This window comes from Symphalangus syndactylus, chromosome 1 (genome assembly GCF_028878055.3).
Source record: "Symphalangus syndactylus isolate Jambi chromosome 1, NHGRI_mSymSyn1-v2.1_pri, whole genome shotgun sequence".
NCBI lineage: Eukaryota > Metazoa > Chordata > Mammalia > Primates > Hylobatidae > Symphalangus > Symphalangus syndactylus.
Genome location: NC_072423.2, coordinates 96,951,136 through 96,978,345, shown reverse-complemented (window position 1 = coordinate 96,978,345; position 27,210 = coordinate 96,951,136). Strand labels below are relative to the sequence as shown.

The 27,210-nt window shown below is 56.0% G+C and overlaps 1 protein-coding gene across 5 annotated transcripts in view; it reads right to left on the bottom strand.

Moving 5' to 3' along the window:
* The window catches only part of LRP5 (LDL receptor related protein 5), a 141,058-nt gene continuing 113,848 nt past the window's right edge, over window positions 1–27,210 (bottom strand). For 3 of the 5 annotated variants that reach the window (XM_063644165.1, XM_055270611.2, XM_055270629.2), the window contains 10 exons: window positions 26,302–26,510; window positions 24,706–24,896; window positions 23,808–24,017; window positions 19,999–20,124; window positions 15,877–16,113; window positions 12,754–12,864; window positions 11,052–11,288; window positions 9,819–9,958; window positions 2,736–2,833; window positions 1–464 (listed from right to left, as the gene is read on the bottom strand). In XM_063644165.1, the coding sequence (XP_063500235.1) occupies window positions 203–464; window positions 2,736–2,833; window positions 9,819–9,958; window positions 11,052–11,288; window positions 12,754–12,864; window positions 15,877–16,113; window positions 19,999–20,124; window positions 23,808–24,017; window positions 24,706–24,896; window positions 26,302–26,510 (1,821 nt within the window). In that variant the 3' untranslated portion in view covers window positions 1–202. The remainder of the gene's footprint in view (window positions 465–2,735; window positions 2,834–9,818; window positions 9,959–11,051; window positions 11,289–12,753; window positions 12,865–15,876; window positions 16,114–19,998; window positions 20,125–23,807; window positions 24,018–24,705; window positions 24,897–26,301; window positions 26,511–27,210) is intronic. The other 2 variants (XM_063644144.1, XM_063644154.1) reach the window with 2 other exon arrangements.

Here is a 27,210-nt window from a genome sequence, read left to right as displayed (position 1 = left end):
TGTTTTACAAAATTAAGTTTATAAATATTTCTCCACTGTACAAAGTTCTCCCAGCCCTGCCCACCCCATCACAGTTCACATTTCTCATGTTTTTAAAATCCCAATTATATTTATTTTTTAAATCATAAAATATATTTTTTCTTTGTTCATATTTAAAACTATTTACAGGGGCACAGAGAAGCCGGGAGTGGCCCGGCCGAGGTCAGGATGAGTCCGTGCAGGGGGACGGAGGGGGCGGGAAGAGGTGGAAGTAGCTCCTCTCGGTGGCGGGCGAGGGCGGGCAGCTGTCCTCCGCCGACAGGTACTGGCTATGGGGCGTGGGTGGGGGCGGGTAGGGGTCTGAGTCCGAGTTCAAATCCAGGTAGTACTTGCTGGCCTTCCAGCGGCTGGCGCTGTAGTCGCTGTCACACACGTCAGTGCTGCAGGGCGTCGTCGGGGGCGCCATTCCTCGAATGATGTAGGGCCTGAAAGGGACACACACACAGAGGAGTGGGATTTGGTAGGCACATCCGCCCTGGTGGGCACAGCAGCCCCGGGGCTGTGAACGGGAAAGGCCTGTCCACAGGCCAGCTCCAGAAGGTGCAGGCCTGACTCTGGACCCACCCTGCTGTGTGGCCAGGGCTCATCACTTACCCTGAGCCTCAACAGTCCCACCTCTACCATGGGCATGCCCACACCTGCCCTGCAGCCTGCCAAGCCCGGGCCCTGCCAAGGCTGCCTCTGAGGAGAACGAGGCCTCCAGAGCCTGCTAGCTGACCTTGGCCAGGAACTTACTTGACCTCTTTGAGCTTTAGTTTCTCATTGATAAAAGTGGGGATGAAATAGTGCCCATTTCAAAAGTGAAGGATACATGAGATTCTGCCTGGAAAGTGCTAGAAATAGTGCCCGACAAAACAGGAGACAGGACAACTGTTCACCTAACACTGTTACTGTAAATGTTGGCAACCGATATGGTTTGGCTGTGTCCCCACCCAAATCTCATCTTGAATTGTACTCCCATAATTCCCACGTGCTGTGGGAGGGACCCAGTGGGAGAGGATTGAATCACGGGGGTGGTTCCCCCACACTGTTCTCCTGGTAGTGAATACATCTCACTAGACTTGATGGTTTTATAAGGGGAAACCCCTTTCGCTTGGCTCTCATTCTGTCTCTTCCCTGAGGCCATGTAAGATGTGACTTGCTCCTCCTTGCCTTCTACCATGATTGTGAGGCCACCCCAGCCACGTGGAACTGTGAGTCCATTAAACGTCTTTCCTTCATAATTACCCAGTCTCAGGTATGTCTTTATTAGCAGCGTGGGAACAGGCTAATACAGCAACCAATGGGTCCAGAACGCTTCCATCCTGAGTTCAAGCAACCTGACTCGCAAGATGGCTCCTGACCTCCCATCCTCCCAGAGGCTGCCTGCTCCCCACTGTGGCCCAGAAACGCTGCATCCCACTGTGTGAGTCCAGACTCGGAACTGTGGTGTGTTTAGGAGCCCCTGTCCTGTCACAGAGGGGCCTGCAATGGGTGGCAAGTTGCAGCCAACACTGGGTGTTGAGAAAAGTGCAGCAGGACAGGATACTCCTCTTGGAGCCCAACTGCTGTGAGGTCAGATGGCGAGGAGGGAAGATGTGTCTGCAGTGGGGCCCAGAACAGGATGGCATGAACAAAGGCAGGAGGTGGGATGGGGGACTAGCGAGACTGGCCTGCCTGGTGTGGATGTGACCATTCTGGAGACAGTGATCTGTAAGGCTGTGGGACAGACTGTGACAGTTTGATATAATACTGAGGCATCAGGGAGGTGGCCCGACCCGGCGACCCGGAGCGGGGTGGAAACGGAGGCTGCAGTTCCGGCTCCCCAGCCAGGCCTGGGAGTTCGTGGAAATGGCCACTAGGTGGCAGGTGGCACCACACTCGGGAGGCCCTGCGGCTCCAGGGACCCAAGCAATGAGGAATGTGTGGTCCAGAGGTGTCCTGGCCCAGGCCCAACCCATCCCACCCCTTCACCTCTGGGGGTGGGGCCCGGTGCAGCTGGCGGGTGGGCCATGTTGGCTGACACCACTGGGTTAAAGGTCAGGAGGCTCACCCTGCCCATCCCAGGCTCTGATCCAGCCCCTGCGGAGACCAGCACACCTGGGTCCCACTTCTCCACACTCTCAGTTGCCCCACCCCAACCAGGGAGGTGGGGCCTGTGACCCCAACATGGGCAGCTCGGGGCTGGTGTCCAGCTGAGCAGCCCCGTTGGATTCCCGGGCTCAAACAGGCCACTGTGGCAAGTGAGCAGCCCGGACCATCCTGGTGACGTCACACGATTAGGGGTCCACGGTGGGTGCTGCAGCAGCCTTCAAAGACTTGTCCCATCGTAAGAGGACCGAGCCACCAAGAGGGGGTATCTCAATGGCTAGGGTTCCACAGCCGGACTCAAACACACGGTCGGACCCTGGAGCCCAAGCCCCCAGCCCCTCAACTCCACAGCCATTTCCCAGCTTAAAAATAACCCCCACAGGAGCAACTTGAAGAGCAGCTCAGAACGTGGAGTTCTGCTGGTTTCTGAACCCAACACTCAGTCCCCGCTGGGTTCGTCTGGGGAGGCAGCCTAGTGTGGTTGGCAGAGCAGAGGGAGGCAGGGCTGGGCCTGGCACCTGCCCACTAGCCCCCAGAACACCTCATCAGTGGCATGGGGATCAGGCCCCTCCACCACGGGCTGGCGGGAACCCAATGGCCATGGAGGGCTGCAGGGGATGTCCTACCTGTACGGTCTCGCGGTGGCCGGAATGTTTGAAGAGTAGAACATGTCCATGTTGTACAGGGAGGGGTCCGTGGCCGGGGAGGGCGGCGGGTTGAGGATCTGAGGAGAACCAAGCCAGGGTGACCTAGAGCCTCGCCGGCCTGGGCATTCCTTCCTTCCTCCCTCGTCCCTCGGGCTTTCCTTGCAGGGAGGGCTTCTGGCCCCCCTGCTTCCCAGGACCCCTTCCTCTGGCCAGTTGGCAAAACCTGGGGATGGGAGGGGAGGCAGCAGCCACCTGCCCTGAAAGTCATCTCAGTGAGAGGCAAAGGGAACCCAGGCACTTTTGGCCCAGGTGCCCACGCCCTTCCGAGTACCTGCCTTGGGACCAGATGATGGGCTGTGAAGGCAGGGATAGGACTTCGGCCACTCCCCTTTGTGGCCGGCCCCCAGCAGTGGGAGATGTCCCCGCAGGCCCTGAGTGTCCTCCACACCAGTGAGCACCTCACCAGGCTCCTCAGGGACCTTCCCAGGAACTCTCCTTATGACCTTTCCTCCTGCCCCTCCTCCCTCCATCATGCACAGTCTAACTCCTGCAATGACGCCCTTGTTCCGAACACTCAGGGGCTTTGCGTCCTTGCTGAAGCCCTGACCCACACACAGAAGTCGCCATGCTGAGGGAGGAGCCGCGACCCCACTCCAGACAAAGGCACCCCCTTCACATGGGCCTGTGCTGGCACCAGCCCCAAAGCTGGGATAGTAAACAGACAAATTCACCATATGAACGTACCCTCCAGGGCCAGGCAGCACACAACCAGCCCTACAATGGGAGGAAGGGACCAGAGGCCCCAGGCCCACACACCCACACAGATCTGCACCTTCCACAAGTGCCACTGATGGCACCCCAACCCAACATGCAGCTTCCCAAAGGGTGCAGGGCTTATGTGGGTCTCCAAGGCCCTCCTGGAAAGGATACAGCCAGATCCAAGCCCCTGCGGAGTAATGGGAACAGAACTGTCAGTTATGCCCCGAGGGACTCAGTTCTCTCAGGCCCCCTAGGGTGGTACGAGAACACAGCCTTTCATGCCAGACAGACCCGGGTGAAGTCCTGTTTTACCACCTTCCGGCTGCAGCAGGATCCCTGGGGAGGGAATTTACCTGTCTCAGCCTCAGTTTCTTCAACTTTAAAATGGGCTCGACCTAGCACTTTGGGAGGCCGAGGCAGGCGGATCACTTGAGGTCAGGAGTTCGAGACAAGCCTGGCCAACATGGTGAAACCTCGTCTCTGCTAAAAATACAAAAAGTAGCCCGGTGTGGTGGCGAGCACCTGTAATCCCAGCTACTTGGGAGGCTGAGGTGGGAGAATCCCTTGAACCCTGAAGGCAGAGGCTGCAGTGGGTCGAGATCGCACCACTGCACTCCAGCCTGGGCAACAGAGTGAGACTCTGTCTCAAAAAATAAATTTAAAATTAAATAATAAAATAAAGTAATAAAATGGGCTCGAGAAGGCCTGCTTCCTGGGGCTATCCTGATGGCTGGTGACTAGCCTCTGGGGAGTGCCCAGGCCCTTCCCTTGCCCTTTAGGAAGCCGCACTGGGCCCTGCTCTTTCTGGGGAGGGTCCTCTTTGGCCCAGAGAGCCAGCCTGGGTATTCCTCAGGATTTGACCCCAACATCGGGAGGGCAAGAGACTGGGGGCGCTGGGAAAGGTGCTTCAAAGCAAAGAGCAGGCAGGGAGGCAGCAGAAAGGGCTTCCTGCAGCTGCCCAAGCCCCAGCCTATGGGGTCTGTTTCCACCTCTTCTCAGGAACTTGACCAGACCTGGTTTCTCTCCTACATCCCAAGGCAAAGTTTGAGATTCTGCCCAAATCTGCACCGGGCAGATTTCTGGCAAGATCCACCAATGCAGCGCCTCGGCAACGTCTCAGATGTCCCGTGAACCACAGCCAGGCTCTCTTCAAAGAAGACTGGATCTTGGCCCAGGGTGGGGGGTGGGGAGGCCCCACCTCGGCTCATCTGCTATTCCTGCATTATTGTTGTTGTTTTGACTGAGTCTCGCTCTTGTTGCCCAGGCTGGAGCACAACGGCACGATCTCGGCTCACTACAACCTCCGCCTCCCAGGTTCAAGCGATTCTCCTGCCTCAGCCTCCCGAGTAGCTGAGATTATAGGCATGCGCCACCACACCCAGCTAATTTTTTTGTATTTTTAGTAGAGATGTGGTTTCACTATGTTGGCCAGGCTAGTCTCGAACTCCTGACCTCAGGTGATCCATCGCCTTGGCCTCCCAAAGTGCTGGGATGACAGGTGTGAGCCACCATGCCTGGCCTATTCCTGCATTCTTAGAGTTCTCTGTACATCTCACTGGTCAATTCCTGCTATTCCAGTCCCTGGTAATAAGCCTGTAGACGGAACTTTCTCTGTTCAAATTCTCATAGAGTTTCTGCCTCCTGATAGACCCTGACTAATTCACGCCACCCAGAAGCCATCAGCAAAGAAACAAGCTGGATGCCTGCCTTGCTCATCAAATCTAATTACATCCCAGAAGAATTAAAGATCTGAATGTAAAACGAGAGGAGGAGGACATTAAGAAAGAGAGTGTGGGCTGGGCACAGTGGTTCACGTCTGTAATCCCAGCACTCTGGGAGGCCGAGGTGGGTGGATCACCTGAGGTCGCAAGTTTGAGACCAGCCTGACCAACATGGAGAAACCCCGTCTCTACTAAAAATACAAAATTAGCCGGGTGTGGTGGCGCATGCCTGTAATCCCAGCTACTCGGGAGGCTAAGGCAGGAGAATCGCTTGAACCCAGGAGGCAGAGGTTGCAGTGAGCCAAGATCGCACCATTGCACTCCAGCGTGGGCAACAAGAGCGAAACTCCATCTCAGAAAAAAAAAAAAAAAAGTGTGAAAATAAGTTGTTCTTTATGATCAGAGCAGGGAAGGCCTTTCTGAGCATAAACAACAACAATAAAATATATATATATATCATAAAAGAGGAGATTGATAATTTCTTTTTTTTTTTTTTTTTTTGAGATGGAGTCTCACTCTGTCACCCAGGCTGGAGTGCAGTGGTGCGATCTCGGCTCACTGCAACCTCCACCTCCTGGATTCAAGCAGTTCTCCTGCCTCACCCTCCCAAGTAGCTGGGATTACAGGCATGTGCCACCACACCTCGCTAATTCTGTATTTTTAGTGGAGATGGGGGTTCACCACGTTGGTCAGGCTGGTCTCGAACTCCTGACCTCAGGTGATCCGCCCATCTCGTCCTCCCAAAGTGCTGGGATTACAGGTGTGAGCCACCAGCGCCAGCCGAGATTGATACTTGCATCGTATAAATGGTAAAACATACCATAACCCAAATCAAAAGACAAAAGACTGGGAAACAAATATTTTCAATACACATCGCGGGCTCTGGGCCAATTTCCATAGTCTATCTGTATCTAAAGAGACCTCACAAATGAATAAGAGTATCAACAACCCAATAGAAGAAGGACTTTGAACAGACCCTTCTGAGAAAAATAAAATGACAAAAGTTCTTGTTTTTGAGAAAGAGTCTCGCTCTCTCACCCAGGCTGGAGTGCAATGGCACGATCTCGGCTCACTGCAACCTCCGCCTCCCATGTTTAAGCAATTCTCATGCTTCAGACTCCCGAGTAGCTGGAATCACCATGCCCGGCTAATTTTTAAATTTTTACTAGAGACGGGGTTTCTCCATGTTGGCCAGGCTGGTCTCAAACTCCTGGCCTCAAGTGATCAGCTCATCTCAGCCTCCTAAAGTGCTGAGATTACAGCTGCGAGCCATCACGCCGGGCCCAAAGGTTCCTAAACACACAAAATGATGCTTGACATCATTCATAATAAAATAAATGTAAATGAAGATCTTAACATAAGACCATTTTTACTCTATATTAGACAGGTGGAGAGAAAGGGTGCCAGGGACAGTTTTACCGGTGTGGCCCTCTGCTGAGAAAAGATGGACTGTCCCTTTCAGAGGGCCACTTGGCAGGAGTGGTTGAAACAGCCAAGGTTCAACCGCAGCAGGAGAGGGGACCCTGATGCCCTCCAGTGGGGGCCCAGCCACGTCTGACAAGGAGCGCTGTTTAGCCACCAAGAATGTGGCAGCTCTGCCCTCGAAACATAACAAACTTCAGGGTGCGGGGGAAGCAGAGTAGAAGGTGGTTGTGAGTTGGACGGCCTGGCCCCACTGCCTACCAACTGAACAACCCGGGCCAGTGGTTCATGCTCAGTTCTTCGGCCTCCTTGTTGCAAAATGAGGAAAACCATAGCACTCCTCCCGGAGACGGGTTATGGTAGAGTTCTAGGCAGGGTGCACACGGCAGCTGGGAGCCTCCGAAATGCTCAGAACACCACCTTTTATACATCGTTAGTAGCAAAAGGCAAAGCTCAATGTTGACTCTTCAGATGCTATCTTTTGGGCTTATGAAAACATATATGCCAGCCCAGGAGCAGTGGCTCATGCCTGTAATCCTAACACTTTGGAAGGCTGAGGCAGGAGGATCACTTTAGCTCAAGAGTTCAAGACTAGCCTAGGCAATATAGTGAGGCCTCACCTCCACAAAAAATTTAAAAATTAGCCCGGCATGATGGTGCACACCTGCTGTCTGAGCTATTCGAGGGGACTGAGGCAGGAGAATCGCTTGAGCCCAGGAGTTTGAGGCTGTAGTGAGCTGTGATTGTGCCACTACAATCCCACTGGGTGACAGAGGGAGTTTGTCTCAAAAACAAACAAAAAACACCTATGTCAATCTGAATAAGGTGAAAGGATGGTTATCAATGTCTTGCTTATGATAGGCATGGAAGTCATGCAAGATGGCAGGCAGCACTGGGGGAAACCAGGCAGAGGATAAATGGGTCTGTGCTATTTCTCACAACTGCACATAAATCTACAATTATCTTTTGGCTGGGAAAACAAAGTCCATGCTCTTGTATGCTTGCATACGTACAGATGACCCCGGGGGGACAGAGAAGAAACACACTGCAGGAGGCCATGCCTCCCGGGGAGTCCTGCTTGCCGTCATGGGGGCAGGGTCTCTTTGGACTGCAGGCTCTTCTGTAGCTTTTGAATTTTGTACCATGAACATATATTTAATAGATGCAAAATAACTTTGCTAATTTAAAAACAGCTGGCTTCATGCAGAGTTTCTTTTAGGGGCAGGAAAGTGTTCTAAAATTAACTGTGGCGAGGGTTGCACACATCTGTGAATACACTAAAACCCACTGAACTGTACCCTTTTTTAAGTGGGTGAGTTGTATGGTTAAACAATAAAGTGATTTAAAAAAATAGCTGGCTGGTCAGTGCCATCTCTTATTGCCTGATTAAGATCCTTCCAGCTCCCAAGGGAGAACACGAAAACAGAATTCGTGAGCCTCCTGCTGTGTGCATGGGGACCCTGCTCGGGTTCCTGGCACTCCTGGCTGGTTAAGTTGGGTTGCAGCAGCAGGAGCAGAGAAGAAGGGCAGTGGGTGTTTAAACTCTCGGCTTCTGGTTCCCAGTTCCCTTTGTCCCTAAACGTAGCCAGGCCCTGGGGCCTCCGGAACACTCAGTTCCTGTCCAGGAAACCAAGGAGAACCCTCTTCTGCTACTTCCTTCCCAGGGCCCACCACAGTCAGGTGCCATAAGAAGACAATACCCCAGGCCAGGCACGATGGCTCATGCCTGTAATCCCAGCACCTAGGGAGGCCAAGGCGGGGGGATCGCTCCAGTCCAGGAGTTTGAGACCAGCCTGGGCAATATAGTGAAACTTCCTCTCTACAAAAAATGTAAATATTAGCTGGGCATGGGGACGCATGCGTGCAGTCCTAGCTACTTAGGGGCTGAGATGGGAGGATTGCTTGAGCCTAGAAGGTAGAGGCTGCAGTGAGCCATGATGACGCCACTGCACTCCAGCCTGAGTGACACAGCGAGACCCTGTCTCAAAAAAAAAGAAAAGAAAAGAAAAGAAAAAGGCCAGGTGCAGTGGCTCACGCCTGTAATCCAGCACTTTGGGAGGCCAAGGCGGTGGATCACCTGAGGTCGGGAGTTCAAGATCAGCCTGACCAACACGGAGAAACCCCCATCTCTACTAAAAACACAAAATTAGCTGGGCATGGTGGCACATGCCTGTAATCCCAGCTACTGGGGAGGCTGAGGCAGGAGAACTGCTTGAACATGGGAGGCAGAGGTTGCAGTGAGACTAGAGATCACACCATTGCACTCCAGCCTGTGCAACAAAAGTGGAACTCCTTCTCAAAAAAAAAAGAAAAAGAAAACAAGAAGACAAGACCCCAGATGTGAGGGATACCCAGAAGGGCGGTAGGAACCAGCCCCGGCAAGGTGGGGCTCACTGGCGAGACCCCAGAGGAAGCAGAAAGGGGCTGGACTCACCTTAGGGGCATACAGCTGCAGGAACAAATGAAAAGCATACAAAGCATGTCAAGTCAGCCCCCGCCGTTTACACTCAGGGGTTCACATCCAGGCACCAAGCTCGCCTTGGCATCCTGGGGCTGTGCTCCCAGAAACGGGGGTTCTCCCCAGCCAGCCCCAAGGATCCTGGAGGGCGGCGGCAGTTTATTCTCCTCAGTCATTTCACTTAGGGCGTGGCTCAGCTGGAGCCAGCCCCTCACCCTGCCGAAAGCTCCAGGGAGTATTTTAGCCACGAAAATCACCGTGTGTTTGTGTGTCATGCACAAAACCATCCAGCTGTTTTCCAGGAAGCAGCCAGCCCTGGGGGGGAGAACAGGGTGTTCGTGGAGGGGACCCCGTGGGGAAGCTCACAGAGGGCAGACAGGCCTGGTGCAGGCGGCCATCGATGGGCTGGGCCGTGCGGAACAGAGACGGCCGCCTGGATGCTGACGTGGCCCAACAGCCACTCTAGGAGATGGATTTGGGTGATATTTCGGCTCTTTATATTTTTGTGTGGTTTTCAGATTATCCACAATCAACAATGTCATTGAAGGAAACAGAAGGATTTGGAAAGGGAAGAAAGCAAGCATGCCTCAGAGGCGGTGGCACAGCCCCCAGGAACCCGAGAAGCCTCCCGTGGCCAGCACTGACGGTGGGAGGGGCCCACAGCCCCATCCCGCCCCGCCCCTCCCCGGCCCCGCCCCTCACCGGTGGGTACAGCGTGGCCTTCGTGCTGGACGAGCTGCTGGACGAGGCCCCTGTGACGTGGTTCCGGTCGTAGAGGGGCACCCCGCCCCGGCCCCCCATCAGGCTCACGGAGCTCATCATGGACTTTCCGCATGCGATGCCTGGCAGGGAAGGGACGGGGGCGGTCAGGTGGCTTCGAGGCTCAGCCAAGCCGCCCCACAGACACAGGGCGCTCTCCTCTGCTCCCGCTACCCACGAGACTCAGACCAGGGCGGTGTGTCCTGTTGGAGATGTGCCCCGCTCCCTGAGCCGCAGGCCTCTCTGGCCACTACTAGAGTGAGCTCCCTGGGGCTCATCTGTGAAACGGGAGACACATGGTACCTCCCCCAAGGGGTCTGCAACTAGGGCGGGGAACCCAGGCGGGGCAGCACAGAGCACACCAGGAACAGACAGGGCCCCGTTCTCTGGGGGCTGCTGCGACTGTGATGGTGCCACCACTGTGGGCTCCTAGGAGCTCTTGAGAAGCCAGGTAACTGCGCTCCCCAGAGAGAATCAGGTTACATCTATACCCCGCCATCCAACAGGCTCCCAATGAGGCCGGCTTGGGGTGACAGTGGGACAGGCCAGGGAAGAGGGAACTCAGGGCTGGGCAGGCAGAGGCAATCCTCAAGGTGGCCTGGAGCTGTGGGGGCACCTGCAGACCTCACAGGGACTCCACCTTCTTAGACATACCATGGTCACCCATGTGATACAAACCAGCATGGTGCAGCTCTGCGGTGCAGCTGCCCAGCCATCTACGAACACAGCCTGCGTTCCTGGTGCCTGGGCTACGTAGGAATTGTAACTGCTCAGCCACAAATTCCAACTGCACTCAAGACAAAGCTGCTGTATGGTACAGAGTGATTCCTTCAGCTCTGGAGAGAGCCCAGCTGCCCCCACTTCATTTCTAGGGGACATGAGAATTTGTGGACAACACAGCACATGTCCTACTAGAATACGAAGGTCAAGTCCAAGGAGCTATCTCCACACCTACAGTGCCAAAGGGCGGGTTGCTATAGCCATGCAGGCCTCTGTGTTGAAGGATTCTGATGCCAAGCACAGGCTCAGTGGGAAAGGCTGAATGCTGTGATCGATTAGCAATGTCTGCCACACGTGCAAGAGGGCCCGGGGTAGCGCATCCCTGCTCCACTCCCCAAAGCTGCCCAGACTACTCTCCTGCCTCCTCCAGGTCGTTCCATATCTCAGGCTCCTTACCTGTGAAGGGGCCATGCTGGGAACCGCCCGGGGCTATGAAATTGAGGGGCACGTGCGGGGTACCGCTGACATACTCGTGCGGGAAGGGCCCGTTGGCCCCCGCGTAGCGCTGGCACACCACGCGCTGGCACACAAAATAGACACCACCCATGACGAAGAGGGAGAGGATGATGCCAATGACGGGCCCGATGGCACTGCTGTGGGCCGGGCTGTCGTCTGAGGGTGGCTTGGTGATTTCTGCCAGAGACAGACAGAAAGAGGTGGCCGACATTAACCCCAAAGGAATGGGCCCTCCTTGGGGGCAGACACCGTGCGCCCTGAAGGGGCTGGCTTTGCCACTCGTGGAGGGTGGGGAGAAACTGGGCAAGCTGGGAGGCTAGGCCTGGGGAGCCTGGCCAACCTCGGGGTAACGCGGCCCTTCAGCCTGCACGGTGCACCCTCCTCCTCCTCTGACCCCCGCCCCTGTCCGACTCCCCACCGCCCTCAACACATCCCTGCCAAGGCACCTGGTATTTGCTGCTTCGCCCAGGGCCCTCGGTGGTGGCGGAAGTGAGTGCGCCCTGGCCAGCCCGGGTGATGTTGGTCAAACAGCAAAGCCAGGCAGCCCCTGGTGCCGCCCACCAGCCACGGGAGGGGCAGGGCCGGCTGGGTGGGCTCCTTGGGCCACTCCACTATCAAGGCTGCCCATGGGGAAGTTTCCAGGCTCCAGACTCAACTTTGGCAAAAGCCACATTCACTCTCCCACAGGGCCGGCCCAGCGATCCTGAGGGCATCGATGATGTCAGAGGAATGGGAGGAAGCACGCGAGCTCTGGCGGCAAGGCCTGGCCGTGCATCAACAGCACCCCCACAGCTGGGGCCCACGGCCATGCTGGAGGCCCAGGCACAGGCCTGTCAGACTGGAAACTTGCCCAGCAGAGGAGGCAACTCTTGGTGGCCCCCACCACTGCCTTCAGGCCTCAAGCCTGACCTGGCATGAAGGTGCCAAAGGGCACAGGGAGTCCCTTGAGGAAGCCCCCTTCTCCCCCTACAGACTTCTCTCCCTGCTGCAGCCAGAAGAGAGGAGCTCTCAGCCCAGGTCCCTCTGCAGCGAAGGAGTGGCCATGTCCCCAGACACAATGACTCATTGCTACTTCCTATCTGAACTCAGCTCCCTTCCTGCCTGAATCAGACAGCCTTTCAGGAGCCACTGCCTCCAGGAGGCCTTCCCTCACTGTCTTGGCCTCCTATCCCCTAGGCCCTGTATCCATGACTGTACAGGTCATGCTATTTGAGCATGTGAGACGTTGTCATGTACGTGTGTGTGCACATGACATGTGTGCATATGTGAACATCACTCCTCCTCAGCCAGACAGTAAGCTGCCAGGGAACAGGACCACTGCAGCCCTCAGGGGTAATCTTGCTGCCTGACAGACGCTGCTCAGCAAGGTCCCATGGGTGGGTGCGTGCTGCAGGCACCTGGGCAGGGTCAGCCCCGCCCACCAAGGCGGACTCTGTAGCCGCCAAGCCCACAGCTCACAGTCTGTCCTCCTGGCCACTGCCCTGGGAAAGGCTTCCCTGCCTCCCGCAAGGAGCCTCCCAGCCGCCTGAGTCTCCCACACAGCCCCCAGCCCCGCTGGAAAGGCACATCTCCTCCCCTAGACCCCACGCTCCTGGGGGAACCCAGCCCGGATGCCCCCTCCCCATGCCAGAAACTGGCTCACCACACATGAGCTCGTCGGAGCCGTCAATACAGTCAGGGAAGGAGTCGCACTGCTGCTTGATGAGGACACACTGGCCGCTGGCACACCGGAACTGGTTGGGCAGGCAGATGGCTGCAAGGAGAGGCCACACACTCAGGAGGCTGGAGGGTGCCCCCAGCCCACCACGCAGGGCACAGCAACCAAGGTCTGGACTCCGAACAGAGAGCAGACAGCTGGGACCCTTTCTAGGACCAGCAGGGAGTGGTCTAGTGCAGTCTCCACCCACCCTCGATGACCCTGTGGCGAGGCCTATGCCACGTAGGGGAGGGACTGCCAGGGCTGAGACCTCAACGCACCTCCTGCCTGCCCCCCCGGAAGTATTTGTCAGGTGCCTACTATGGGGAGGTCTACGCCATGCAAGGAGTAATAGACCCCGCCCAAGGCTCTACCAGGTTGGGGGGGTGGGTGCCAAGGACAGGAATGGCCACAAGGAGCTTCGCCTCCCGAGAGTGGGGGCTGTGGAAGGCAGTGGTGCCCAGCAGAGCTTGGGGGGAGGGGAGGGAGCACAACCCACTGGAGATGCAGGCAGCCCACATGGGAGCAGCGCAAGGCCACGGCCTCTGGCCAGGGAGGAAGAGCAAGCCAGGGCACTGACGGCTGCCTCCTCCCCTCCTCAGACGCCCACCCAGAGGGAGCCATAGCCACGCCTGCCCCGGAGAACTTGCTCAGTTCCCCACCTGCCCTGCCCCCAGTGTCCTGCCCTGGGAACAGGAGATAAGGGGACCCTGTCCTTGTAATGGATGGGATGATTTTCTGGCAACTGAGCAGGGAAGCAAGCTTCTGGAACAGAGCGTGGCGCCAGAGCCGGCATGAGGGCCTGCCACCAGCACCGCGGGGCACACAGGAGGAGAAGCTAGAGCGGGATGAGGGGGCTCAGATGGTTCCAGTGTCTGCCCCTCCAAATCTCAATGGAAATGTGACCCTCACTGGGCGCAGTGACTCACATCTGTAATCCTGGCACTTTGGGAGGCCAAGGTAGGTGGATCACTTGAGGCCAGGAGTTTGAGACCAGCCTGGCCAACATGGTGAAATCCCATCTCTACTGAAAATACAAAAATTAGCCGGGTGTGGTGATGTGTGCCTGTAATCCCAGCTGCTCGGGAGGCTGAGGCAGGAGAATCGCTTGAACCTGGGAGGTGGAGTTTGCAGTGAGCCGAGATCGTGCCACTGCACTCCAGCCTGGGCAACAGAGCGAGATTCTGTCTCAAACAATAAATAACATAACATAAATAAAATAAAATAAAACAAAATAAAATATGACCCCAAGGTTGGAGGTAGGGCCTGATGGGCAGTGTTTGGGTCATGGGAGCAGATGCCTCATGAATGACCTGGTGCCCTCTCTGCAGTAGCAAGTGGGCTCTCACTGTGAGTTCACATGGGAGCTGGTTACTTAAAGGAGCCTGGCATCTCCTCTCAAGGTGAGGGCAAGAGGGAGAGGCTCTCCCTCTCTCTCCGTTGCTCCCTCTCTCACCATGTGATGCACCTGCTCACGCTTCGACTTCCACCATGAGTCAAAGCTTCCTGAGACCTCATTAGAAGCTGAGCAGATGCAGGTGCCATACTGGTACTGCCTACAGAACCATGAGCCAGACAGGCCTCTTTCCTTCATAATCTACCCGGCCTCAGGTGCTCCTTCATAGCAATGCAAAATGGACCAACACAGGGACAATTCCTAACCACGGCTCCTGCAAGCTGAAATCACACACACAGCACATGCTGGGCCAGGGTGCACAGCAGGGCTGGGGAAGCTCTGTCTATCAAGGGCCAGACATGAGGTCTGGGGCTTTGAAGGCCGTAGGTCTCCAGCATAACCACTCAGTTCTCCTGCTTTTGGCATGAGAGCAGCCACAGACATTGTGTAAATGAAATGAATGGGCATGGCTGTGCACCAAGAAAACTTTATTTACACAAGTAGGTGGCAGGCTGGATTTGGCCCCTGGGCCCTTAGTTTAACAGCCCCTAGTCTACAGCCTCCATAAAATTCTCCAATGGTCAATGCGCTGGAAGGACTTAACCACTACGTCTTTATAGAAAAACATGGAGGGAAGTTACTCCCAGGCCCTCATCTTCTACCAAATGTCTGCTCTTTGTGAATGAGGACGTAGGACAGTGGCCAGACCGCGTGTGAATTACCTAACAGAGCCGGTGGCTCTGGGAGAGGGAGGACATCAACAGCTCCTCAGCAGTCCTGGGCCTGTGGTGCTGACAACATGTGGCAGGCAACCAACCAAGCAGGTCATTCATAAAAGGAAAACTCAGGCCCGGCGCTGTGGCTCACGCCTGTAATCCCAGCACTTTGAGAGGCTGAGGTGGGTGGATCACCTGAGGTCAGGAGTTCAAGACCAGCCTGGCCAACATGGTGAAACCCCATCTCTACTAAAAATACAAAAATTAGCCGAGCATGGTGGTGCACACCTGTCATCCCAGCTACTAGGGAGGCTGAGGCAGGAGAATCACTTGAACCCTGGAGGCAGAGGTTGCAGTGAGCCAAGATTACACCAGGGCACTCCAGCCTGGGTGACAGAGCAAGACTGTCTCAAATAAATGAATGAATGAGTGAATGAATGAATGAAAGAAAACTCAGAGGGGGCACAGAAGAGATGTGTTTCACTGTCAAGATCTAAAGGAAGATCCTGCTGGTCAGAGAGGGCCCAGGATGCCTGAGCAAATCTCTTTATACCTCCTGATTCTACAGGTTGATAGAAACCCCTCAGGCTTAAGCACTATCCCACAGACTGGTCAGTGGAGACAGCACTGTCTTTTGGGGGGATTTTCCAGGGTGTAAGCCATGGACCTCTGCAGCCCACCCCTGAATGTGCCTCAGGTTTCTGTGAAACTCCTGACCTAATGCAGGAAGGTGAGACAGACCCTCACAGTCTGCCTTCAAGCCACACTACCTGGTGGGACATGATGGGTGGGACTGCAGAGTTTTCCTTGTTGGGCCTAAAAGACAGCCTTGGCGATCTCCCTGCAAGCAAATGTTTTCAGAGCCCCTACTCCTGTGAGGCCGGAGGCAGCCCCAAGCTCTGTATCCCGGAGGGCAGGGCCAGGGTCTTGGCAGAGTCTTGACGGGGAGGGCCTCACCGTCACAGTCCGCCTCGTCTGAGCGGTCCTGACAGTCGGCCTCGCCATCGCAGCGCAGGCGCAGGTCCACACACTGGCCCCGCGCACAGGGGAACTGGGCGGCGGAGCACACGGGGCAGCCCTCCTCGTCGCTCTGGTCGTCGCACTCAGGAAAGCCGTCACAGCGCCAGGCCCCGGGGATACAGTCGATCTCCCCCGTGGCACATGCAAACTGGTCCGGGGAGCAGGTGGGCGGCTCTGGGGGAGGGACAGAGGAGAGCATCACACGCAGCCCTGCCTAGCAAAACCCAGGCAATAGCATGACTGGGCTTCAAAGAAGTTGAGACAGACTCAGCGTGGGTTCGGCATCCCTGCTGTGCCAGGTGCTGCACCCGCACATCCTCCATCGCTGCGGCTCCTGTGCGCCGCCCCACCTCCAGCCCCAACCCAGAAGAGAGGCTGGGAGAATACACATTCACTGCAAGAAGACATGCATCTGCATGTTTTTCAATGCAGAAGGGAAAGGGGGCTGACTGGGAATCAGAGCTTTAAGCAGCAGGTGCTACACCAAATACAGCAGAAATGCTCCGGGTGGGAAATTCAGCCCTGACTGGAGCAGTCCTTCCTCCTCCCGGCAACACACATCTGCTCAGCCATGCCTGAGTGCCCACTGCGCCCTCCTCGGGACCAGAGGGGCAGAAAGCAGGTGGTCAGCAGCCACACCTGTTGCAGGTGTGGGACTGCTACAAAAGAAGGGCCAGGCCTCTGTGGTGATCAGTGTGCGCACAGCAAGGCGGGAGCCGGCAGAGGACCGGTCAGCACGTCCCAGACACCTGCAGAAGATGGGACAAAGCACAGGCAGGAGGGCCGAGGACACCTGGGGGGAGGTCGCTGAAAGGGAGGAGGGAGAAGATCATCGAAGGGTGAAGGCCACTTCCTACGCATGACCACGGAAGCCATCCTGCCCCTCGGGGCTCCACGTCCTCAGTGCAGGCTGGGCATGCGGCAGCACGCAGGGAACAGCAGAGTCCCAGGGGCTGGGGACACAGACACAAAGCGTGGGGGCACTGGCACAGAGAAGCCAGAGGAGCCCTCGGCTTCGAGGTGGCCCCCCATTTCCTAGGACTCCTCCCTCCCACTTTGTACAGAAAATCACAGAAAACAGAGGCTGGCCTCAGAGGGGGATGCTGGGAAATCGGCCCAGGCCTCACTGAAAGCTGAGCAAAGCCCCTGCCAAGCTGAAATCTGATCAAGGAAAAAAACATCGGTTTCAAGCTGTCACGCTGCATGCAAGCCATTGGATGTTTGGAACCCGCAGGCCTTCCCCATGACTACTAGGCTCACCCAAGTGACAGGGACTGTGTGGCACAGGGGAGGGGGCCTGATCAAAGACGAAAGCTCTCGCGTAATAAAAGGAAGCGGCTGTCTCCACTGGGCTCGGCCACAGGAGGACACGCCAGGGTCAGCCCATGGCGGCTGAGAGGAGCCAATGACAGATGTCTGCAAGCCATGCCTGGCCATGGGGGACACGGAGGGCCGGTGGCTGGAGGTTGAGGGCGACACAGGGCAGACCTGAGATGGAGCCCAAGTCTCCCTTAGCAGTTGTGAAACCGAGCAGCCTCTCAGCCTCCCAAAGCCTCCGACCTCGACTCTCAATCAGAAGCAACCGCTGGGCACCACAAGCTCCTGTGAGCTGTAACTGGGACACTGGGGCCAGAGCCAGGGGCGCGCCCAGCTCAGGGAAGGGCTGAATGGCGGTGGTGATGGCACTGCTGAGGTGACTCTGGCTGCCTCTTGCCCAGCCTGGCTCCTGCCACTATCAAACGGTCCATGTCCGAGACCTCAGTGAGCCCCTGTCCTTCTGTGATCTCCCTGGAGAAGAGGCCACAAGAGAATGACAAGCACCTGTGCAGTAAATACACATCTCTTGAGCCGTGAGGAAGGGGCCTGGAGTCCTCGAGGAGGAGGGCCAAGGCCCAGGCCAGGGGGCGGTGGATGGAAGGGCATGGCCTCTGGCATGGAGGCCCAAGGCTGCGGTTGGTGCAGCGTTCTGACGGCCCCGTCTCTTGGCCAGGGCAGTTCAGGCATCAGTGGGAGGTGCACAGACACCCTTGGGTTGCAAATCCACCTGAGCTTTTGGGCTGTAACTTAGAGAAAAGCTGCCAGGAAGCTCAGGAGGGGGACAGTCACAAAATGTCCCCTCTGCTTACGGCCAAACTCAAGGTGTGAGGCAGCACCCCGCAGTCCTACTCCCCGAGCTCCTGGGCAGGAGCCAGTCTCTCCAGGAACAAGATAAACCGCTAAAAAGAACCGGCACTCCGGGTGTGGTGGCTCACTCCTGTAATCCCAGCACTTTGGGAGGCTGAGGTGGGCGGATCACCTGAGGTCAGGAGTTCAAGACCATCCTGGCCAACATAGTGAAACCCCATCTCTACTGAAAATACAAAAATTAGCTGGGCGTGGTGGCGGGTGCCTGTAATCCCAGCTACTCGGGAGGGTGAGGCAGGAAAATCACTTGAACCCGGGAAGTGGAGGTTGTAGTGAGCCAAGATCACACCATTGCACTCCAGCCTGCACGACAAAAGCAAGACTCGATCTCAAAAGAAAAAAAAAAAAAAGGCGCAGAGCCAGCGTGTGCTGCTGTCTGTAGGATGAAGCTGAGCCCCCAGGAACTCCCACGGGAGAAAGGGAGCTGAGCAGAGCACAGAACCAACAGGATCCAAGGCCACCTGGTGGCATGGGGGCATAGGACAGAAAGCCCTGGGCAGGCTTCACTGTGGTGAGGATACAGATGGTCACTTTATTACTACTGCCACGCCCACGGCATAGCAGCTGGCATTCCTGTGCATCACGTGTCAGGGTCCAGGTGGAGTGCCCTGTTACTTCATGCCCATGACAGCCTGTCAGGTAAGTGCTCTCAATTTCACAGAGGAAGAAGTGGAGGCTCAGAGAGGGTCAGGCACCGGCCAGGGTCACTCAACTGGGAAGTGACAGAGCCAGGATTTGAACCCTGGCCTCTTTGGCCCTAAAGCCCATGTTCTTCACTACCCCACTCTCCCACTACCAACACCAGGAAGCCCTAGGGGGAGAAGAGGATCAAGGGTAGAAGGAGAGAAAAAGACAGAACTACTAGGAGAAATAAACAAATCCACCATTAGAGTGGAGACTCCACACTCCTGTCAATAACTGACAGCTCGAGCAGGCGGTCAGGAAGGAAGGATATAGACAACCTGATGAGCACTATCAATCAACTGGATCTAATTGATGTTTCTAGAACACTCCACCCAACAACAGCAAAATCCACATTCTTTTCAAGAGTACACGGAACATTCACCAAGATAAACCACATGATGCTGGGTGATAAAACACACCTAACGGCCAGGCACAGTGGCTCACGCCTGTAATCCCAGCACTTTGGGAGGCCAAGGCGGGTGGATCACGAGGTCAGGAGTTCGAGACCAGCCTGACCAACATGGTAAAACCCTGTCTCTAATAAAAATACAAAAATTAGCTGGGTATGGTGGCATGCACCTGTAATCTCAGCTACTCAGGAGGCTGAGGCAAGAAGATCACTTGAACCCGGGAGGCGGAGGTTGCGGTGAGCTGAGATTGCGCCATTGCACTCCAGCCTGAGCGACAGAGCGAGACACTGTCTCAAAAACAAAACAAAGCAAAACAAAATAAAAAAACACAAAACAACAACAACAAAAACACCACACCCAACACATTTAAAATAACAGAAATCATATAAAATAAGCTCTCAGACTACGGTGGAATTAAATTAGAAATCAGTTGCAGAGAGACAGCTGGAAAAGCCCCAACTCTTTAGAAACTAAGCAACACTTCTAAATAACACATGAGCTAAAGATGTCATCTCAGGAGAAGTATAAAAATATTCAAACTACCTGAAAATGAAAATGTAACAAAATTTGTGAGATGCAGGAAATGCAGTACTTAGAGGAAAATTCATAGCACCGAATGCACATAGTAGAAAAGAAAGGAGGACAAAGGAAGACACAATCAGCTTTGGAAACTGGATGCCACAGGGACCGTGATTTTTAAAAGGATGCCAGGCAGCAGCCTGGCAGGCAGAGAATCAGGTGCCTGTCCATCACCCCAAAGGAGCACCTAGGTCACACCTACCTCCACAGGTCAGCAGGTTCTGCAGGAGCACGAGGTGGACTGGGCATGAGCACCGTGGTGTCCCATCACCCTTGGCAATACAGATGTGGGAGCAGCCACCATTGTCACGGGCACATGGGTGGGCTGCTGCAAAGACAAAACAAGACAAATGGAGGTCAGGCTCTGCCTCCCACCTCAGAACCACAGCCTGGAGGGTAGGGGCCAAATGAGAACTCATGAGAACTGGCCATCCTGCAGGCCCAGCCTCTCTGGGAGGATCCTCCCACTTATTCCTCTTGGCAGCCTACAGAGTCTTTCTACTGACATGGAAATTGACATCACAGGCCAGCCTGTCTGCACCAGTCCCTACTGTGCCCATGACCATCAGTCTGAACTGCCCACTTGTCTCTCCTCCTATTTATTTACTTTGAGACAGGGTCACACTCTGTCACCCAGGCTGGAGGGCAGTGGTGCAATCATGGCTCACTGTAGCCTTGATCTCTGTGGGTCGAACAACCCTCCTGCCTCAGCCTCCTGAGTAGCTGGGACTACAGGCATGCACCACCATGCCTGGCTTTTTTTTTTTTTTTTTTGAGACGGAGTCTTGCTCTGTCGCCCAGGCTGGAGTGCAGTGGTGTGGCGCAATCTCAGCTCACCACAAGCTCCACCTCCTGGGTTCACGCCATTCTCCTTCCTCAGCCTCCCGAGCAGCTGGGACTACAGGCACCCGCTACCACTCCTGGCTAATTTTTTGTATTTTTAGTAGAGACGGGATTTCACCATGTTAGCCAGGATGGTCTCGATCTCTTGACCTCGTGATCCACCTGCCTCGGCCTCCCGAAGTGCTGGGATTGCAGGCGTGAGCCACTGCGCCCAGCTATGATTTTTTGTATTTTTAGCAGAGACGGGGTTTCACCATGTTAGCCAGGATGGTCTTGATCTCCTGACCTCGTGATCTGCCTGCCTTAGCCTCCCAAAGTGCTGAGATTACAGGTGCGAGCCACCACGCCCGGCCTTTTTTTTTTTTTTTTTTAACTTTTTGTAGAAACGGGGTCTCATCATGTTGCCTAGGCTGCTCTTGAACTCCTGGGCTCAAGTGATCCTCCCGCTTCAGCCTCTTAAAGTGCTGAGATTATAGGCGTGAACTACCACACCTGGCCCTCTTCCCTTCTTTCATTGTATAATGGGTTGGATAGTGCCCCCCAGAAAGATACACCCACGTCTTAAGGCCTAGAATCTGCGAGCATAACGTTTTTTTGGGAAAAGGGTCTTTGCAGGTTAAGGATCTCAAGACGAGGTCATCTCGGATGATTTGGGTGGGCCCTAAACCCAATGACAGACGTCCTTATAAGAGGCAATACAGACACGAAGAAGAGGTAAAGATGCAGACGCAAAGGAGATGGACACATGAAGATGGGCAGAGGTTGAGGCGGCGCATCCACAAGCGTGGAACGCTGGCACCCACAGCACTGGAAGGGGGCCAACAAACAGATCCTCCCTGGAGCTTCCAGAGGAAGCACAGCCCTCCCAACAGTTTGGTCGCGGGCTTCTGGTCTCCAGCACATTGGGGGAATCCATTTCTGTTGCTTTAAGCCGTCCAATTTGTGGTCATTTGTTATAGCAGCCGTGGGACACTAATACACGTGGGAATTAAAATAGCAAATGGTGCCAGGTGCGGTGGCTCACGCCTGTAATCCCAGCACTTTGGGAGGCCGAGGCAGGTGGACCACCTGAGGCTAGGAGTTCAAGACCAGCCTGGGCAACATGGCGAAAACCTGTCTCTACTAAAAATACAAAAAATTAGCCTGGTGTGGTGGTGGGTGCCTGTAATCCCAGTTACTTGGAAGGCTGAGGCAGGAGAATCGCTTGAACCTGGGAGGCAGAGGTTGCAGTGAGCCGAGATCGCGCCATTGCACTGCAGCCTGGGCGACAAAAATGAAATTCCGTCTCAATAAATAAATAAATAAATAAATAAAATAAAATAAAATAAAATAAAATAAAATAGCAATGGACCAAGTCCCTGGGAACTCGCATTATTCTATCCAGTTAACCAAATGTTTCCAACATCCTGACAATGAGAAGAAGAGGAGGCGGCTTGGAGGGAGAGCTGACCACTCCCAGGTGGAAGAAATGCCAGAAGACACTGTTCCCCGCCCCACCCAGGAAAATTTCACAGGGTCCTCACTGTCTCAGGGATTCAGTGTCCTCACTGTCTCAGGGATTCAGTGTCCTCACTGTCTCCAGGATTCGGTGTTTGGTTTTTTTGGGATAGGGTCTCTTTGTCACCACCACCCCTGGCCCTTTTTTTTTTTTGGAGACAGGGTCTCACTCTGTTGCCTAGGCTGGAGTGCAGTGGCGTAATCTCGGCTCACTGCAACTTCTGCCTCCCAGGTTCAAGTGATTCTCCCACCTCAGCCTCCCCAGTAGCTGGGAATACAGGCGCCTGCCACCACACCCTGCTAATTTTTGTATTTTTAGTAGAGACGGGATTTCACTATGTTGGGCAGGCTGGTCTCAAACTCCCAACCTCAAGTGATCAGCCCACCTTGGTCTCCCAAAGTGCTGGGATTATAGGCATGAGCCACGGAGCCCAGCCCAGTCCCTTTTTGTTTGTATTTTTTGTAGGGATAGGTTCTCACCATGTTGCCCAGGCTGGTCTCAAGTAATCCTCAGATGGTTAACATGGAGGGGAGGAAGGACTGTGGTCCCAGCTGTGGAGGCCCCTCCCCCAAGCCCTGGGACACAGCAAGGCAGTGGCAGGCAGAATCCTAAATGCCCCCATAATTTCCCACCCCAGTCCCCAGCAAGGTGTCATGACCTTATGTGGCAGAAGGGATTCTGCGGATGTGATTAAGGTTATTAATCAGCCGACTTGGAGTCTATCAAAGGGGAGGCTAATCTAATCTAAAGGCAGCTGAGCCGAATCACAGGGCCCTTTAGAAGCAGAGCAGGCTCCCCATCTGGTGGGAGGGGAGCAAGTCAGAGAGACTCAAGGTGCGGGAGGGACTGACGCAGGGAGCCCCCACTGCTGAGGCAGAGGGGCCATGGGGCGAGGACCTAGGGTGGCCTCTAGGAGCTGAGAGTGGTCCCCGACCAATAACCAGAAAGAAAACAGAACCTCGACCCCACAACTGCCACCTGCTGAGTGAGCAAGGAAGCCAATTTCTCCACGGAGCCTTCGCTGAGGGCCCAGCATTGCTGACACCTTGATTCTGGACCCGTGAGACCCTGGGCAGAGAACCCAGGTGAGCCACGCTGTGCCTGGACTTTGCTTTACAGAACCGAGAGATAATCCATGGGTGTTGTCAGGCCAGTGGCTCACACCTATAATCCTAGCACTTTGGGAGGTCACAGCAGGCAGATTGCTTGAGCCCAGGAGTTGCAGACCAGCCTGGGCAACATGGGGAAACCCCGTCTCTACAAAAAAAAATTAGCAGGTGTGGTGGTGCCCACTTGTAGTTCCAGCTACCTGGGAGGCTGAGGCAAGATGTTCACTTAATTAAGCCCAGAGGTCGAGGCTGCAGTGAACTGTGTTTGCACCACGGCACTCTAGCCTGGGCAACAGAGCGAGATCCTGACTCAAAAAAAAAAAAAAAAGAGTTGGTGTTGTCTTAAAATGCTGTTCGTGGTGATTTGTTCTACAGCAAAAGAAAACCACCTCAGAGGCCCCGGGACATTTGGACATCTTGCTGAACCCCAGCAGGCAACAACTGGCATCTGGCGGAGCCCACCGCCTGGCCGAGGCCACACGGGCTCTTGCACTGGCCTCCCGCCTCCTCCAGGGGTCTGTCCAAGTTAGAGGCCACCCTGCCCACCCCGCTGCCACGTACAGAACTCCTCCAGGCTGACTTCCTCCACTGCGTGGATGCCAGTGAGGTGGGCGACGCGGCCCTGGATGCGAGTCCGCTTGTCCCCAGTGGTCTTCTCCACACGCTCGATCATCTGCTGCTGGCGGTCGATCCAGTAGAGATGCTTGCCAAGGACGGTCAGGCCCAGAGGCTGCACGATGTTGGCATCCTCCAGGGTCAGGCGGTTGGCCCCTGCAAGCAGCCCGAGGGCCCCCCTGAGCGGTGCTGACCTCCAGAGCTCGCCCCACACTCAGCTTGGGAGGACAGAGGTTGACAGGGCTGCCAGGGAGCCTGGGGGATTCCGTGCTCCGGACAGGGGTGGGAGCTGCAGCAGAGTCCCTGGAAGCAGGCTGACCCAAGACAAGCCCTTGGAAAGCCCTGCTCCCACCTGGGCTGGGCTGTGGATGAGGGCCATCAGTTCCAACGGCGGGCCTCGGTCACTGGCCCCTGCAAGCCTGCCCCCTCCCCTCCCCTACCCACCCCATAGTAAGAGGAAAAGCCATGGGGACCCGTGCCCCTTCTCTAAGCACCAACTCTCATTTCTCTCCAGCCCTCACAGCCTAACACAGTCCAGAGCAGAGCAGCTGCTTGTGCAGGTGCTAGGGGCAGAGGCTAGGCTGGAGTCCTGCTCCATCCCCGGCTGTGTGGCCCCAAGCAGCTCGCTCACCCTCTCTGAGCCTCATTTTCTGCCTCTGCCCTCTGGGGCTCACTCGGAAACCCAGCCTGGAGCTGTCAGCACAAGGACGAAACATGCTACACAGAAAGCCCCCGGCATGGTGCTGGGCTCACGGCAGGTCCCGGACAATGTGGCAGCTGCTGCCGTTACTGACGACAAGGAAGGCCGGGTGTCTGCGGGCAGGGCAGGCCCCGGGGCACGTACCTGACAGGTCACAGCTCTCAATGCGCTTCAGGTCCGCGTCCACCCAGAACAGCTTGCCCAGTGTGTTGTCCACCACCAGGGCCACGGGGCGGATGAGGCCAGTGGTGAAGAGGACCTCGCGCTCGGTGCCGTCCAGGGCCGCGCGTTCGATCTTGGCTGCCCGATCCTGCATGTTGGTGAAGTACAGGTACCTGCGGGAGGGTGGCGGGTGAAGGATGGGTGCAGGGACGGCGTCTCCTCAGCCAGCACGGAGCCCGGGGCACCCAGCTGGGCTGTGGAAAGCCCCTGCCTCTCAGGGCTGCCCGAGGCTGACAGGTCACATTCTGTACTAGTTGAACAGTGCTCCCCAAATTCCCGCTCACCCCAGAACCTCGGAATGTGAGCTTATTTGGAAGTAGGGTCTTTACAAATGTCATGAAGGATCAAGATACGACCACAATGGGTGAGGGTAGGCCCTAAATCCAACTCAAGTGTCCTTAAACGATACAGAAGAGGCCACGCAATGTGCAGCCAGAGGGAGAGACTGGAGTGACATGACCACAAGTCCAGGGATGCCTGGAGCCACCAAAAGCCCAAAGGTTCCCTCAGAGCCTTCAGAGGGCGCAGGGCCCTGCCCACACCTTGATCTCGGGCTTCTGGCCTCAGGAACTGCGAGAGAACAAGTGTCCATTACTCTCAGCCACCTGGCTTCTAGTAATTTCTGACAGCAGCCATGGGAAACAGATGCAGGCCCCCCACAGCTGCTAAGGACCCCGGAGCCCTGGCCGTCGGGAGACCAGCTCAGCTGGCTCCTGCACAGCTGCCTTATAGACCCGGGGCTTCCACCCACCAAGCCCCCTGTGTGCTGCAGAGGCGGCACGACTGTGGCTGTCACTCCTACCAATGAGGAAACTGAGTCTCCAAGAGGTTATGCCACCCGCCCAAGGTCATGTGGGCAGTAAGTGGCAGAGTCAGGGCTCAAACTCTGGGCTCCCGGCCCAGGACCTGTGCTGGCTGTAGCTCCGTCTTCATGCCAGCCCCTTAGCTATCTGAGGAAAGCCATTGCGCTCCTGTCCCCAAACACTCCCGTGCTCAGTTTGGAGCCTGACTTTCATGTCACGTGGGTTTCAGTCTCCCTCTTTCCCTGGCTCTTCCCTCTGGAAACCTCCAGGTCCTGGGTGCCTTCCCACCAACCAGAAGCTCTGACGGCCGACAGGTGGGAGCGTCGGGGGCCTCCGGGAGGAAGAAGCCCAGGAGCTCCCTGTGGTGGAACAGGATCGAGTCAACAGGCAGTCCCCTTGCCATGGAAGGGATTTCTGCACAGGGTTCAAGTTCAACAGGGATGGTACAAAACCTATCAACCGCAACTCCTGTCGGCCAGCGCTGCCTTGTAACCTCTCAGCAGAGCTCCCCCTTCCCTTCCAGCCCTCGGGGCTTTCTGCTTCCCTGGAGGGGCTGTGAAAGAGTCTGTGTTTGCTTTTGGGATCATGGAAAGCCACCCATTGGATCCCCAGGGTGGAAAGTCTCCCCAGGCTGTGAGGGGCTGGCATTCGTTAGAAGACACAGCGGGCACGCCTGGGGGGGGCCGCACACCCGCCCGCCCATTGGGCCTCCTACCCTCGCTCCGCGTTGACGACAATGGCCCTGGGCTTGTCCCGGTCCCCACGCAGCACCACCCCCATGGCCTCGCCGCTCAGCCTGTGGACGTTGATGGTGTTGGTGGCCTCACACGTCCAGAACAGCGTCCGGCTGTAGATGTCAATGCTGAGGTCGTGGGGCTGCCTGTCTGGGTTTTGGCCTTGGCTCAGAGAGGTCAAAACAAAGGGCTGTAAGACAAAGAAAACAAGACTCCTGGGCACTGGCGGAGACCCCTGGGCACTGGCAGAGACCCCTGGCACTGGCAGAGACCCCAGGCCCTGGCAGAGACCCCTGAGCACTGGCGGAGATCCCCGGGCACTGGCTGGAGAGCTCTGGCAGGAGAGCAGAGGCCACAGTTCTCGAGTTTAGCCTAAAAGTCAAATCCCAATACTGGTGTGGGGGTCTCTCCTCTCCAGTCAGCTCCTAACTACGTGCCCGCCCGAGTATGCCAGAGCGATCAGGACATCAGCCTCTGGAAGAGCTCTTGCTGCCTTGGAATTTAGGCCTCATCAGCCAACCCACCGGGGCACCCAGCTGTGCATCACTAGACTGGCGCTCCCATGAAGGCCCCGCTGACAGTCAAGAAGGCATCCAGGACCACGGGGCCCTTCCCAACACATCCCTGTCTTCTCCACTTTCCAGGACTCAAGCTTTTGGACTGCAGCCCTCATGTCCTGTTTTCTCTGCAGGGCACCAGGACAGCCAGTTTGGGGGCCACCCCTTACAACCCTTTCCCCAAGAGGAGGCGGCCAGGTGAGGGGAGGGCAGGTGAGGGTGGGGGTTAGGTGAAGGTGGGGGACAGGTGAGGGTGCAGGGGTGGGTGAGTTGGGGAGGTGAGGGTACAGGGGAGGTGAGGGTGGGTAGGGAAGGTGAGGGTAAAGGGGTCGG